The sequence below is a fragment of the Dysidea avara genome, chromosome 2 (assembly GCF_963678975.1).
Source record: "Dysidea avara chromosome 2, odDysAvar1.4, whole genome shotgun sequence".
Classification (NCBI taxonomy): domain Eukaryota; kingdom Metazoa; phylum Porifera; class Demospongiae; order Dictyoceratida; family Dysideidae; genus Dysidea; species Dysidea avara.
The window spans coordinates 42,850,054-42,865,711 of NC_089273.1; the positions used below are offsets into that span (position 1 = coordinate 42,850,054).

At 37.6% G+C, this 15,658-nt stretch overlaps 1 protein-coding gene and 2 long non-coding RNA genes across 3 annotated transcripts; all 3 read left to right on the forward strand.

Annotated features, from left to right (window-relative positions):
- The first annotated feature begins 8,003 nt into the window (after positions 1 to 8,003).
- LOC136248118 (uncharacterized) lies at positions 8,004 to 13,647 on the forward strand. The gene is made up of 2 exons (XM_066039932.1): positions 8,004 to 13,456; positions 13,509 to 13,647. Exon 1 carries the CDS (start codon positions 8,004 to 8,006, stop codon positions 13,056 to 13,058), a length of 5,055 nt encoding a protein of 1,684 aa, XP_065896004.1. The 3' UTR covers positions 13,059 to 13,456; positions 13,509 to 13,647.
- A 361-nt stretch (positions 13,648 to 14,008) lies between these two features.
- On the forward strand, positions 14,009 to 14,767 carry LOC136245415 (uncharacterized). The gene is made up of 4 exons (XR_010695849.1): positions 14,009 to 14,332; positions 14,380 to 14,448; positions 14,500 to 14,556; positions 14,610 to 14,767. It is a non-coding gene; the product is annotated as an uncharacterized lncRNA (long non-coding RNA).
- A 36-nt stretch (positions 14,768 to 14,803) lies between these two features.
- Positions 14,804 to 15,217, forward strand: LOC136245419 (uncharacterized). Its single transcript, XR_010695851.1, has 3 exons — positions 14,804 to 14,882; positions 14,930 to 15,012; positions 15,092 to 15,217. It is a non-coding gene; the product is annotated as an uncharacterized lncRNA (long non-coding RNA).
- Positions 15,218 to 15,658: the final 441 nt, after the last annotated feature.

Below are 15,658 nucleotides of genomic sequence, written 5' to 3' on the forward strand. Positions count from 1 at the left end.
AGGGTGATTTGTTTGAAGCTGAACTATCAACAAGGTAACTTCTTCTAGCTGATTTCTCTACAGGGTGATTTGTTTGTAGCTGAATTCTGTACAGGTGATTTGTTTGCAGCTGAGCTCTTTACAGAATGGTTTCTATGTAGCTGAACTCTTTACAAGGTAACTTCATCTAGCTGATGTCTCTACAGGGTCACTAGTTTGTAAATGAATTCTTTACATGGTGGTTTCTTTGTAACTGAACTCTCTACAAGGAAACTTCTCCTAGCTGATTTCTCTACATGGAGATTTGTTTGTAGCTGAACTCTCTACAGGTGTTTTGTTTGCAGCTGAACTATCTACATGATGGTTTCTTTGTAGCTGAACTCTCTACAAGGTAACTTCTTCTAGCTGATCTCTCTACAGGGCGATTTGTTTGTAGCTGAACTCTCTACATTGTGGTTTCTTTGTAGCTGAACTCTACAAGGTGATTTCTTCTAGCTGAATTATCTCTTTCTATAGTTGCATGAATTCCCTACAAGGTAACTTCTTCTAGTTGATCTCTCTACAGGGTGACTTGTTTGTAGCTGATCTCTATACAGGTTACTTGTTTCTAACTGATCTCTTGAATTCTCTTCGGCTGACTGCTCTATTAGGATGACTGCTGTATTAGGATGACTGCTCTATTAGGATGACTGCTCTATTAGGATGACTGCTCTATTAGAGTATCTCGATCTCGCACTTGCAACACCAAGTTGGATTTCGTGTTATAACTCCGTGGCTTTAAGTCTGATTCTTCTACACCATTGAAGAGCCTTTCAAAGATGATAACTCCATCTGTACAGCGATTTTCAAAGCATTACCCCAAGCGGTTTACCTGGTAGACGTGGCAAGCAGTTGTTTTTTATTAGCTAATCTCGATTGCGTAATTGTTACACACTGTTGATTTTTTCGTTGTATCTTCCTGGTTTTTAGCTCGATTTCTTTCAAACCACAAAAGGTTTGAGGTTCAATAGTTAACCTATTCACCCACCGATTTTCAGCTTCTTCCATACGCGGTTTACCCTGTAGGCGTGACAACATATTGGTGTTATTTTTCGTGAATAATCGCTCATAACTCTTTGCCTGTTTATGGTATTCCAGCCAAAGTTGGTACAGAGATGCGCCTTTATATCCCGCTTCAGTGTGCCAACTTTCAAGGCAATCGGATATGGCGTTCGCGTTTTATAGCAGTTTTTGTAAGTGTGCGAAAAGAGGAAGAAAAATAAGAAGAAAAAAAAAAACGAAGAAACTAAGCCAATTTTTGAAGTCGCATATCTCAGGAACGCTTGAAGCGATTTCGCTCAAATTTGGAATGTGGAGTGCTGAAGGTGGAGGGAGTGTCCACAGGAAAAATCGTCGTGTTTCATCAAGGCAGCACAGAGCTACGGAGGTGCGAAAATTGCGTTTTCTTTCTTCCTGTTAGGCACCGGCCGATTATGCCGGAATAATTTAAAGCATAATAGGTGGCCAAAAGCATCAAGCATAATGCCAGCATAATAGGGACGATGTTTGAAAAATTAATTAAATGCGCAATACGCGCGCCTGAAAGAAAGCAAATGTTCACTGCCAATAGTATTATTGGTGCATTTTATAATCAAAAACACGTAATACAACTTATTAAACCGTTTCTTTGTTGGTTATTCACACTTTGCAGAAATAAGATCGAGATACTCTAATAGAACAGTCACTTACTCTAATAGAGCAGCCAGGAAAGGCTGATATACTCTAATAAAACAGTCAGTTCTAGAGCATAATTTTGATTTTGAAAACATAATTTTGAGCATAATAGGCTTAATTTTTGAGCAATACTCAAAAGCATAATAGGTAAAATTTCAGGCATAATAGGCCGGTGCTTACTTCCTGTCAATATACTCACGGGTGTTACTCGCCGGCTTCTTGGGCCGCACGACACACTACCGTGTGTTTTGATAAGGAATGGGAATTCCTTTACAGTTATGTGGGTGATTATGTGCAACATACTGTAGCTACAGCGCAGTGACTAAGTTGATGCCATCCTAGTATTCCACGGTTATCGCTTGGGTGACATATTATTTAATGTTGCTTTACATTAATTTTATAACTGAAGCAAGCAATCGACTTAGCTGTGATGATATCACATCATTTTACAGATAGCTAGCTTCTGTGTGCATTAGCTGCATCATACTGTCTACAGCCTGATACATGATGCACGCAAGTCTACATTGGCAATATGCAATATGGCAACTCCAAACATCCAGTAAATAATCTCAACTCTTTGGTCAGTCATGAATGAAGTAAACACAGTATACTGTAATGTTGCGACCTCCCCTAATCTCTGTTGAGGCACCACGGCCAACTGTGGTATATGCTATATAATCTCTCTCGCAATCCTATAGTGGATGGTACGTTGTCAAACCAACAGGTGTTAGTCTTTGTGTCACTGCCACTGGGAACTTTCTGACAAGTGTGTGTAATGTATAACAATAAATTACAGAATTTTGATTGTGTATGTGTACTATCAATAGTTCATAATAAAGAGGTCTTATAGTATGGACTCTTTGTACAAGAGGTTATTGGTAGACCTTTATTGCAAGAAAAAAACACTTATGGCACTTAGATGGTTTATTAATTGCAATGTTGGTTTACAGTTAAATGGTCTCTATCCATGCAAGAATTATGATGTAGTAAGAAAGCAAAATGTTTGGATTACAGCACTCTCATATGGTGGTCTATAGCTAGTATCACATTAAAATGTTTTAGTTCACAGATTTACTATAGAGATTTGGAGACCTGTATGCCTTAATAACGTTATTAGATGTTATCATCATTCACATGTACCTAGTAGCTGGTAATTTGCAAGGACTTGCATGAGGAGTAAAGTTCTCCTAAAATTAGCTATACTGCATGAGTGAGAAGGGTGGTGGCAGCTAATTGGTCATATTCATAAAGTTGAAGAATTACACATAACTATATTCAAATGTTTTGGTAGACCTTTTGGTTAAATACATAAACTATAGCTACCTGCCACATTTCTTTGTTCTGTTGTAATGAGTTTCTGGTCACCTCTTAGCAGCAATGTGTCTCTATCATGTCAGCAAGGTAAGAGTTGTTTTAATCTCAGAGGCTCATAAGATGGAATGCAATGCATCTATGTACATAATTATGTCCTGCTTAACTGTGTTACCTGATCCTGCATGGTAGTACATAGCTACAGCTTCATGTGTTTAAAGTGCCAATTGTTTCACAGTAATATTTGAAACGCATTGCTCTTCAAAGCAGGCAGTGAAGTTATACCCATTTAGTGCCTTGAAGTAACAGCTGTTAGTGTCTTTGCATCGCCAATGCTTGGAAGGACTTATATACTTTGCTATTCATACATGTAAGCATGGCCTATAAGCATTTCAAATCACAAAAAACTTCTATAGCTGCTAACGGTCTGTCACTTTCAAATGCTTGACTTTTAGTAGGCACAATGAAAGCTTGATAATTGTAAGGTTTCAGCCAGGGTTGATGCTCAGTTGCTGTTGTTGCTTCCTTGAGCAAGAAAGTTTACTCACATTGCTCCAGTTTACCCAGTTGTTAAATAGGGACCTTTCTTAAATGGTGACTTTCTTGGTAGAACTACTTTTAAATGTTTTTGGTTGAATACATATTAAACTATAGCATTACTACATATCTGCATGTCAGGAACATGCATTGAGCATGTAGCAAGGTAAGTTTCAATCTCAGAGGTTCTTAAGATGGAATGCAATCCATCTATGCACATGTGTCCTGCTAATGGTGGTAGCTAGCTTTTTATATGTTAAAACTAACTTAAAAGTGCCAAGTGTTCACAATAATTGGCACAGTGATGTGTGAAGTATATTGAGTAAAAGCTCTTCAAAGCAGGCAGTGATGTGTACGGCAGAAATCTACTCTATGAATTTTCATACTGGGAATCCACCACAGCGCATTATTTCATTAGTGTTAATGGTTATATTCATTTTAGTGGCTTGAAGCTGTAAGGCATTAATAAATAAACTAGTGTCGATTTGGTTCTACTTGGGGTACTTAGAAATAATGAGTTACTCTCTCTAGAATTCCTATGGATATAATTACATGAGAATAACAAGGAGAAAACATCCTAACCGCCTGGTAGACTCCTGTAAGCGTTCGAGCGTAAATCGGATGGCTGCAGGTCAGAGGCTACCTAGGTCCAGTCATGGAGTTTTTCTCCTTTCTTCAACTTTTCAAACACACCTTCTGTAGCTAAAGTCTTTGAGCAGGCTGTAGGACCAGGTGCCCTGCAGACCTTCAGCACTTGTGCTGTAAAGCATTAATAAATAAAATAAATCAATAAAAGCAACAGCTGTTAGTCTGTGTGCCGATGCATGCATGCAAGCATGGCCTATACATACATTATAAATCACAAAACAATTCTGTAGCTGCTGACAGTCTGTCACTATCAAATCCATTACCTTTGGTAGGCACAATCAGTGCTTTGATGCATGGAAAATTTTGATGTTGTGTAGTAGCCAGTGTGTGTGTGTGTGTGTGTGTGTGTGTGTGTTGGGCTTTGCTTTGTTAGTGTAGCCTAAGGCTGACTAAGACGTTTACAGGAATGCATTCAAGTACATGAATATTTTTACTAATCAGTGTGGACAATCTAATTAGCCACAGTACACAGGGGCGGAATGCATTATTGAGTTGTTTTCCTTATAATTTACATTTATATCACAGTACTTGTTAACAGCTACATAAAGCGAATTACTACTATATTCACTGACTGTGATGATGAATGACACTTTCACTGTGCTAGGAAAAGGCTTAAATATTGCCTGATTATCAGTACAACCAACAGTTAATCCCACATATACTGCTCCACCATACGAGACAGCAGAGTTGTCTATGAAACATACATCTGCTTCATCTTCAAATTCCACACTACTTCCTTTATCAAAGTACAGAGCAGCTCCTTTGTTAGCATTATTATTTTTAAATAACACATCTCCTTTCATTTTAAGAAAGGAATATGCCAAGTGTATGCAGTTAATCAGCTACAAGCAAATCACCCTGTAGAGAGATCAGCTAGAAGAAGTTTACTTGTAGAGAGTTCAGCTTCAAACAAATCACCTGTAGAGAGTTCAGCTACAAACAAATCTCCCTGTAGAGAGATCAGCTAGAAGAAGTTACCTTGTAGAGAGTTCAGCTACAAACAAATCACCCTGTAGAAAGATCAGCTAGAAGAAGTCACCTTGTAGAAAGTTCAGTTACAAAGAAATCACCCTGTAGAGAGATCAGCTAGAAGAAGTTACCTTGTAGAGAGTTCAGCTACAAACAAATCTCCCTGTAGAAAGATCAGCTAGAAGAAGTTACCTTTTAGAGAGTTCAGCTACAAAGAAACCATTTTGTAAAGAGCTCAGCTGCAAACAAATCACCTGTACAGAATTCAGCTATGAACAAATCACCCTGTAGAGAGATCAGCTAGAAGAAGTTACCTTGTAGATAGTTCAGCTACAAACAAATCTCCCTGTAGAGAGATCAGCTAGAAGAAATTACCTTGTAGAGAGTTCAGCTACAAAGAAACCACCATGTAGAGAGTTCAGCTGCAAAGAAATCACCCCTGTATAACATTCTGCCACGAACAAATTGCCCTGTAGAATAATCAGTTAGAAGAAGTTTCCTTGTAGAGAGTTCAGCTACAAAGAAACCGCTCTGTAAAGAGCTCAGCTGCAAACAAATCACCTGTACAGAATTCAGCTATGAACAAATCACCCTGTAGAGAGATCAGCTAGAAGAAGTTACCTTGTAGATAGTTCAGCTACAAACAAATCTCCCTGTAGAGAGATCAGCTAGAAGAAATTACCTTGTAGAGAGTTCAGCTACAAAGAAACCACCATGTAGAGAGTTCAGCTGCAAAGAAATCTCCCTGTAGAAAATGCAGCCACAAACAAATTGCCCTGTAGAAAGATCAGTTAGAAGAAGTTACCTTTTAGAGAGTTCAGCTACAAAGAAACCACCAAGTAGAAAGTTCAGCTGCAAAGAAATCACCCTGTGTAAAATTCTGCCACAAACAAATTGCCCTGTAGAAAGATCAGTTAGAAGAAGTTACCTTTTAGAGAGTTCAGCTACAAAGAAACCATTCTGTAAACAGCTCAGCTGCAAACAAATCACCTGTACAGAATTCAGCTATGAACAAATCACCCTGTAGAGAGATCAGCTAGAAGAAGTTACCTTGTAGATCGTTCAGCTACAAACAAATCACCCTGTAGAGAGATCAGCTAGAAGAAGTTACCTTGTAGAGAGTTCAGCTACAAAGAAACCACCATGTAGAGAGTTCAGCTGCAAAGAAATCACCCTGTATAAAATGCTGCCACGAACAAATTGCCCTGTAGAAAGATCAGCTAGAAGAAGTTACCTTTTAGAGAGTTCAGCTACAAAGAAACCATTTTGTAAAGAGCTCAGCTGCAAACAAATCACCTGTACAGAATTCAGCTATGAACAAATCACCCTGTAGAGAGATCAGCTAGAAGAAGTTACCTTGTAGATAGTTCAGCTACAAACAAATCTCCCTGTAGAGAGATCAGCTAGAAGAAATTACCTTGTAGAGAGTTCAGCTACAAAGAAACCACCATGTAGAGAGTTCAGCTGCAAAGAAATCACCCTGTAGAAAATTCTGCCAGAAACAAATTGCCCTGTAGAAAGATCAGTTATAAGAAGTTATCTTTTAGAGAGTTCAACTACAAAGAAACCATTCTGTAAAGAGTTCATCTGCAAACAAATCACCTGTACAGAATTCAGCTACGAACAAATCATCCTGTAGAGAGATCAGCTAGAAGAAGTTACCTTGTAGATAGTTCAGCTACAAACAAATCACCCTGTAGAGAGATCAGCTAGAAGAAGTTACCTTGTAGAGAGTTCAGCTACAAAGAAACCACCATGTAGAGAGTTCAGCTGCAAAGAAATCACCCTGTATAAAATGCTGCCACGAACAAATTGCCCTGTAGAAAGATCAGCTAGAAGAAGTTACCTTTTAGAGAGTTCAGCTACAAAGAAACCATTTTGTAAAGAGCTCAGCTGCAAACAAATCACCTGTACAGAATTCAGCTATGAACAAATCACCCTGTAGAGAGATCAGCTAGAAGAAGTTACCTTGTAGATAGTTCAGCTACAAACAAATCTCCCTGTAGAGAGATCAGCTAGAAGAAATTACCTTGTAGAGAGTTCAGCTACAAAGAAACCACCATGTAGAGAGTTCAGCTGCAAAGAAATCACCCTGTAGAAAATTCTGCCAGAAACAAATTGCCCTGTAGAAAGATCAGTTATAAGAAGTTATCTTTTAGAGAGTTCAACTACAAAGAAACCATTCTGTAAAGAGTTCATCTGCAAACAAATCACCTGTACAGAATTCAGCTACGAACAAATCATCCTGTAGAGAGATCAGCTAAAAGAAGTTACCTTGTAGATAGTTCAGCTACAAACAAATCTCCCTGTAGAGAGATCAGATAGAAGAAATTACCTTGTAGAGAGTGAAGCTACAAACAAATCATCCTATTGAAAGATCAGCTAGAAGAAGTCACCTTGTAGAAAGTTCAGTTACAAAGAAACCACCATGTAGAGAGTTCAGCTTCAAACAAATCACCTGTAGATCGTTCAGCTACAAACAAATCTCCCTGTAGAGAGATCAGCTAGAAGAAGGTACCTTGTAGATAGTTCAGCTGCAAACAAATCTCCCTGTAGAGAGATCAGCAAGAAGAAATTACCTTGTAGAGAGTTCAGCTACAAAGAAACCATCATTTAGAAAGTTCAGCTTCAAACAAATCTCCCTGTAGAGAGATCAGCTAGAAGAAGTTACCTTGTAGAGAGTGAAGCTACAAACAAATCATCCTATTGAAAGATCAGCTAGAAGAAGTCACCTTGTAGAAAGTTCAGTTACAAAGAAACCACCATGTAGAGAGTTCAGCTACAAACTAGCCACCTTGTAGAGACATCAGCTAGAAAGACACTACTATGGATTGTTCGGTTTCCTAATGATTAATGAGGATTTAAGTGATAAGTTAGTAAGGAATTCAGAGGCATACGAAAGAATCAGACTGGCTTTACATTGGCTTAAGAAAAATAATTACCTGTATCAAGACTTCCTAGCACGCTTTGAAACTCTATATAGGTACGTTAGGCAGGAAATCATCAATCCTGAGGTTTTAAAACTTGATCAGAATAAAATATTAGAAAGTGAAGCATTAGGATTGGCATTTCCTGTTGACTCTGAATATTTTGAACAATACTCACCGTTGTATGGTGAGATGGATATTGCTGGTATTCAAAACCCTAAGCCACACCTAATTGATGAAGTACACGAAAACATAGAGCAACTGAGAGAATCCACTAGTGTACAATACGGGCAAAAATATTTGTTAGAAAAAACTTTTCCACACCTTTTCCCATATGGCAAAGGTGGATGGTTTTACAAATGTTTCCAAGGACTATCACAGTTTACTAAAACCAAGTTACTGGACTGTAGAGGTTATTTTTCAAATGATCAAAATTTTCCATTTTTTATGTTTGATTATATGACTAAAATAAGACTGCGACAGTACAATAGTAAAAAAATAATAGCAGTTAGTAAACTAGAGCAAAATCTAACTGCTGGCAATGTACTAGCAGCAGACAGAGCTACGGAAAATGATAACTATGCTTCATATGGCAGTGATGTCCTACGCATAATTCCAGGGTCGAAACAATATTGGAAATCTTTTGGTTATGACCTTATAGCTATGGTTGAACAGCTTGGAGTTCCTGACTATTTTATCACTTTGTCTCCAAATGATAACTGGCCACAAATTCAAGCAACCATTAGGAAAGGTTGGGGAGCCAGTGCTGAACCGTGGGAACTTAGTGACCTTTCCACTAAAGGTAACAATGGAGAATCTGTTGGCCCTCACCCTTTAGAGTCTGTACTTGGTGCTGAGAAAAGATTTAGTGCATTCATGGACATGCTTTTGGATAAAAAATCTAGCCCAGTAGGTGAAGTTATGGACTATGTAACTAAGAAAGAATACCAAAGAAGGGGTGGAATACACTGGCATATTTTGGTGTGGGTTAAGCCTGGTACTGCCCCAGAAAATGTTGTAATGGCTGAATTACCTCGTGCCAGTGACCCCAATGATGAAAGTGCACAGTACATTAGACGAATGGTACAAAAATTTCAAATGCATCGGGAATGCCACCCTGAGAGATGTTTCAAAGGTTACGGTGGCAAAGTCCTAAGTAAATGTAAGTATGGATTTCCGTTTAAGGTGCCCCAAATGGTAGAGGAACTAGATGAGGAAGGTATCCGATACCTATATAAACGTAGATGTAAAGAGGACTGCTTAGTTGTACCATATAATTTAGAGATACTCCTTTTCTGGGGAGCTTCAATGAATATACAAAGAGTTTCTAAACATGGGTTTGAAATGTATCTAGCCAAGTACATATCCAAACCAGAACCAAGTTTTCAGGTCAATTTATCTGAAAATGCTAGTGATCCAGAAAAGTATCTACATACTAGAGTGGTAGGCTCTTGTGAAGCAATTGATGTACAGCTAGGCTTCAACCAGTATCATATTAGTAGAATGGTTGAATTTCTGCCAACAGAATTGAACCCTAAACAAAATTTTTTTAAAAATAAAGCCACTCTTGCATTTTTACCTGCTGATTCTGAGGATGTGTACCAAAAGTCCAAATTTCAAGCTTATTTGGAGAGAAATAATAAATTACAAAATATTACATATCCGATGTATTTTCAATGGTGGCGCAAAGCAAATGGTGGTGAGCAGTGCAAAGGTGAAAATTGTGTAAAAAAAGGTGTGACACCCACTGTAAGATATAAAGGCACAGACGAGTTTGAAGAACTTAGATTGTCGTTGCAAAACAGAAACAATCTTATGATTGAAATACATGCTAAATTAGATGTTTTAGTTGATAGTTTGGGTGGTAGTGATGACAATGTGATTTCTGGGATCGTTTCAGTTTTAGGGAATGTACTAAGTGATGATATTTTAGAAATGTGTAAAAATATTCTAACAAAAGCTGGGTATAGTATTGTTTTGTGTGATAGTGTCAGTGATGATGACATCGCTAAAGCTACAGCCTTAATAAATAATGCTGAATTGCTTGATGGAGAATTTATAGCTAAATTTAAAGAAAAACAACACTGGCTACACAAAAGTTTATTGATGTGCAATAAAGAAAGTGAAATTAAAGAAACTCCATTGTATATAATGTTACAAGCTTTCCCTCCTGGGATTATGTTGATAGACACAGTGGGAAATTATTGGGTGAGACGAGCACGTGCTTGTGTTACTCGACATAGATTTATTTCCCTAGATGACCAAGAAGCATTTTACGAAAAAAAATACTTGTTAGAAGTACCCTTATCTTTAAATGATACTATAGTGACTAATCCACCTTCATCATGGATTAAAGCAGCAATGGTAGCTGGGCTAGTAGATGAAAATCATGATGCCAAGGCAACTTTAATGGATGCTGTCAACCGTGGCTTCTCTTTTGACAATATAAAATCAATTGTTAAGCTTTATTTAGAGCATAGGTTCCTTGATGAAGGAGATGCAGATGTGTTCTTATCAACACTACCAATTGGAACAACAAATAACGAACAAACCAAAGAAGTGACAGACCAGTTGTTAGGTGATGGTGAAGGGGAGTACTTGCTGCCACCACATCATGCACCTCTAGATGACTATCTCAGCAAATTTACGATATCTCAAAAGCGTGCATTTGAGTATTTAAAAAGTGGCATGCAAGGTGGTGATGCACAAGTACTGGCTGCACTGGTAGGTGCTGCAGGCTGTGGTAAGTCCTTCCTTATGGGTGCCGTTGTAGAGCACTTACGGCAATGTAATTTGGTAGTAACCAAACTGGCCTTTAGTGGCATTGCTGCCGGTGTAATTCATGGGTATACAATACACAGTTTCTTTAAATTAGACATTACTGGTAAAAGTTCACTCCAAAATGGAACTGTTGATGCAACTGCTCTTAGAAAGACCGATGTAATAATTTGCGATGAATTTTCTATGATTGACTGCAAAATTTTTCAAACAATAGAACATCTTTGTAAGCGCTTTTCTACAAAAGATGGACGTTACAAACCATGGGGTGGACGTCATGTACTATTGTTTGGTGATCCTGCACAATTGCCACCTGTATCCAATACTGATATATTTAACACAAAACTCTGGTCACAATTTAGTATTTTGCAACTAAGAGAAATAGTCAGGAGTAAGGACCCAGAATTAAGTTTAATTCTATCTAAAATCAGAAAGGGTGAGTGTGATGAAATAGTCACTAATAAGTTGAAAAGTCGGCTAAAGGATGTTAATATTGATGCAGTGGACTTGACTAGAACAGTAATAATATGTTCAAAGCGCAAAGAGGTAGACTCAATTAACAAGGAGTGTCTGAAACGAATAGATGGTGAGACACAAGAATATGAGGCCACTGACACAGATAGTAATGGGCAGCCATTGAGAGAGGCAGACAAACAAAGATTGCAACGAACTGCCATGTGTCTACCTGATACAATTACTTTAAAGAAAGGTTGCCGTATAGTATTGAGGCGTAACTTGCAAATAACAAAAGGTTGGGTAAATGGAGCTCTATGTGAGGTATTGGACATGACTCCCAACTGTATATTAGTGTGCAAACTAGGAAGTCCTGATAACATGTACCCTGTTGCAAGAACCAAACAGAGAATAGACATTAAAGGTGCCTCATATTCAATACTGCGGTCACAATTTCCTGTACAGTTAGCTTATGCAGTTACTGTGCATCGTGTACAAGGCTTAACAGTAGACAGTGCTATAGTTACTTTAAATAAAAATTTCTTTGCTTCTGGTCAAGCGTATGTTGCACTCAGTAGAGTACGAAAGCTTGAGGATTTAACCCTATGGGACTTTTCATCCAGTGCCATAAAAATAGCACCTTACTATAAACAATTGTTGGAATGGTATGACTTTATTGATAAAATCAGACCAACAGCCTATGATGGCCTACCTGTAAGATACCCTGATAGACAGCATGATGATATTAGCTGTGCCGCTATGGATTACAACATGGAGGCTGCTTTTGATATAATGTACCAGACATGCGAAACTGCTACTATGCCCCACACAAATAAACAAGTGGATTGTACAGACTTAACTGCTGAGAAAACTCACCTTTGTAACGCTGACAGTTGTTATAATGTGCCATCTTCAGCAATTAATCTGCAAAAGCCAAAAAAAAAGGTTAGAGTAACCATGACTAAAATTAACAGGAAAGGTAAAGAAAAAAGTGTTAAACAGTTATCCAAAACAAAAGCTGTAACTGTGAAATCTACAAATTTGTCATCCAGAAAAAGAAAGCATATGGCAGACAAGTGTTTAAAAGGTGTCAGAAAAACTAAAACTTCAACTGATTGTATGATCACTGATGTTGAAAATGTTATAGGTCCTAATAGGACAACCTGGCCAGAATATCGATATTACCAAGTAAATCAAGCATGGCAGGAGAATGCTTGCTCAAGGATGGGTATGCATTTTACATGTGCTAAAGAATTTCAACCTGGTGGCCCACATGTAATCTTAACACGTCCTGAATTAAATTCACTTATCTATGTCCAGGCTGATGGTAATTGTCTTTTCCGTGCACTTGCGTATGTTGTAACGGGTTGTGAATTGCAACATATGCAAATGCGCAATGCAATAGTTAGTTACATGTTTTCCATTGAACACTTGTTAGTTGGTCATGATTCCGAAGGACATGCAAATTATTTAGAACCATTAAATTGCACAAGTGTGCAGCAGTACATTAATGAGAGTGGCATGTCAAGAAATGGAACGTGGGGCACTGAATTTGAAATGATGGTTTTTTCCCATATGTTAAATACTAATATTTACAGTTTAAGTGCAATTAGTAACACCTGGAGTGTGTTCTGTGCCACAAATATTAATAGAGAAATCCAAAGAGATTACACGACCATGAGTGTTTATATTTACTTAAGACACTCTCATTTTTATGTAGTGTCATCGATAAGGAGTGTGTAGTAATTTTGAATGCACATGTATGTTTCTATCTAAAGTTCAATTAATTGAAGAGCATAGAATAACGTATACAGAGTCAGCTACAGGTGCACATATTACAGTGAGGAGACTAAAACATATACAGTAGGATATTAAAAAAAACTTTTCAATTATGACACAAATTATCATGAACACTGCATGGCACGTTCAGTACAGTTTATGAGCAGTTAGTAAATCACCAGCTGTTCATGACAAGTGAGCCTTCATGAAAGTTTACAGAAACATGCTACAAAGTTGTTTGTGAATTCTACTGTGTGCAGTGTGTATATGGTGAACATTTGACCAAGTCAAGTTTTGAGCTTAAATTTTAATTTTGGAGCGGGAAGGTGGTGGGAACAGCAAAGCAAAGAGAGTTGTCTAATGTAAGTAACTATTTTGCATATAAAAATTAATAGTCATGTTAAACTTAACTAGGATGACTCATTTTGGAATTGCATTTACATACATTTATACAAGTGTCAGAGGCCATGACATACTAAAGTGTCATAGAGAGCTAATGGTGGAGTAAAGCGGGGAAGGTGGTGGGAACAGCAAAAAAACAAACAATGCAGTATTGTGTGTAAGTAACTATTCTGTTTATACAATTTAATGTGTACTTTGACTTAACTTAGGTTGACACTTTTGTACTACACTTACATATGTTATAATACATACATATAAGTGGTAGCAACTATGGTTAAACAAGTGTCAAAGAATGTAGTTTGGCCGGGAAAGGTGGTGGGAGCAACAATACAGTGAAAATGTTAAATGTAAGTAACTATTTTGTATATTAAAAATAATTATGTACTGTTATCTCAACTAGGATGACACTTGTAATTACGTATATATGCCCATGGTAGCCTACACAACATGGTTGAAACAAAACATGGTGCATACAATGCAAGTACATTGATACTACTTGACTACACCAATGGATTTTGCTACCTGAAAGTATTACACTCTCTTGAGTTTATTGCAAGTTGGACATGCGGTAGAGTTATTACATTTTTCCAAATAATGCATATCATGTTTACTTTTTTTATCTTTGGAGTCATAGATAATGTAATACACAGCAGCATCACAGGAGTAATGTGGTTCCTGATACTTGTGGCACACTTCACCTGTGGTATTTTTGTAGGCTATGTACATACTTATGTGATATTGTATTTTATATTGTAAATATCTATGACTTTACCACTGAGGGATGTTGATGCCCATCAAATGCTGTATCGTCAGAGTACTGGAAAAATGAGAGCACAGTATGACCACTTGTATTATATAACTTTTATACTGTAAATTACTCTAGGACTTCTTCACCGAAGGACGTCAAACAAAGTGTTAGTTAGTAGAGAAATACCTTACAGAGGAGCTAAAGGTGTGTAAATTTATTGTATAAAATGTATTTACAAGTCGCACTTATCCACAGACTAGCAATTGTAGTCATCATTCATAATGCTGTGATAAAATGGTACAAGGATTTAAGGTGTGTAAATTTTATTGTATGAAATGTGTTTACAAGGGAGCACTTATCCACAGAGTAGCAGTTAAACTCATCATTCATAATGCTGTGGTGATGAATTCCTAATTTGTATAGCTACATACTCTAGTTGTGCACCAGAATCCGGTTTATTATAGTAGTGATTGGAGGACTGGATTGGTGGATGGAGCTATACAGTATGAAATATCAATGTAAGAAAGTGTTGTAATCTCCAGTAGTCCACGTTTATTTTATGTAATGGACTGTCATGTCTGAGGCTAGGAGGTGATTGGAGGAATGGTGGAGGGATATGTACAAAGTGGAATATCAGTGTAAGAAAGTGATGTATTCCCAGTACTCCATATTTATTTTATGGCAGGTAAGATAAAGGACTGTTATGTCTGAGACTATTAGGATTGGTGGAGAGAGTTGACAAAATTAACAATGCACAAAGGTGTGACGGTATGTCATTATAGTGTATGGAATTAGTCTAGTGTAGCTTTTGTTAATACAGTTCCAGTTAGCTTCCGTGAAATTTCAGGTGTGTACAAGAGAGAGCGGATGCAAGTAACACAGCAAGAATTCAGCTCCAAGCAACTCAGCTATTACACCTACAGAACTTTACAATTTTTTAAATACAATCAATTGTGGTGTTCACAAATAATTATTTTGTTTGTGGTTAATTTGGGACTAGCCGAGGGGTTTTCCAGCGTAATTAACTACCAGGACGACCTGTATGGGAACTGTCGCAGTGATTAATACAAATATTGGAGTGCAATAACGTATATAATAATGTCTACAATTTTCGCATTGCCAAGGGCTGTGGAATAAATAGGCTGTGTATCAGTTCAATCGCTGCTAAACACACGCATCTGTTTTAAACTATCCATTTTGAGTTTCTTGGGGCTGTGCATCCCAGCCATCCTTAAACTGTTTAAATGTTTCGTTATGAAGGTGGTCAACTCAGCTGTCAACTTTATAGAACGTGATTATTTTGTGGTTTATTTGGGACTAGCCAAGGGGTTTTCTAGCGTAATTACTGAAATATAGTCATTAGGCTAGAATGCCAAATATATACTTCCACATAGCAGCAATGTAAACAGTGTCA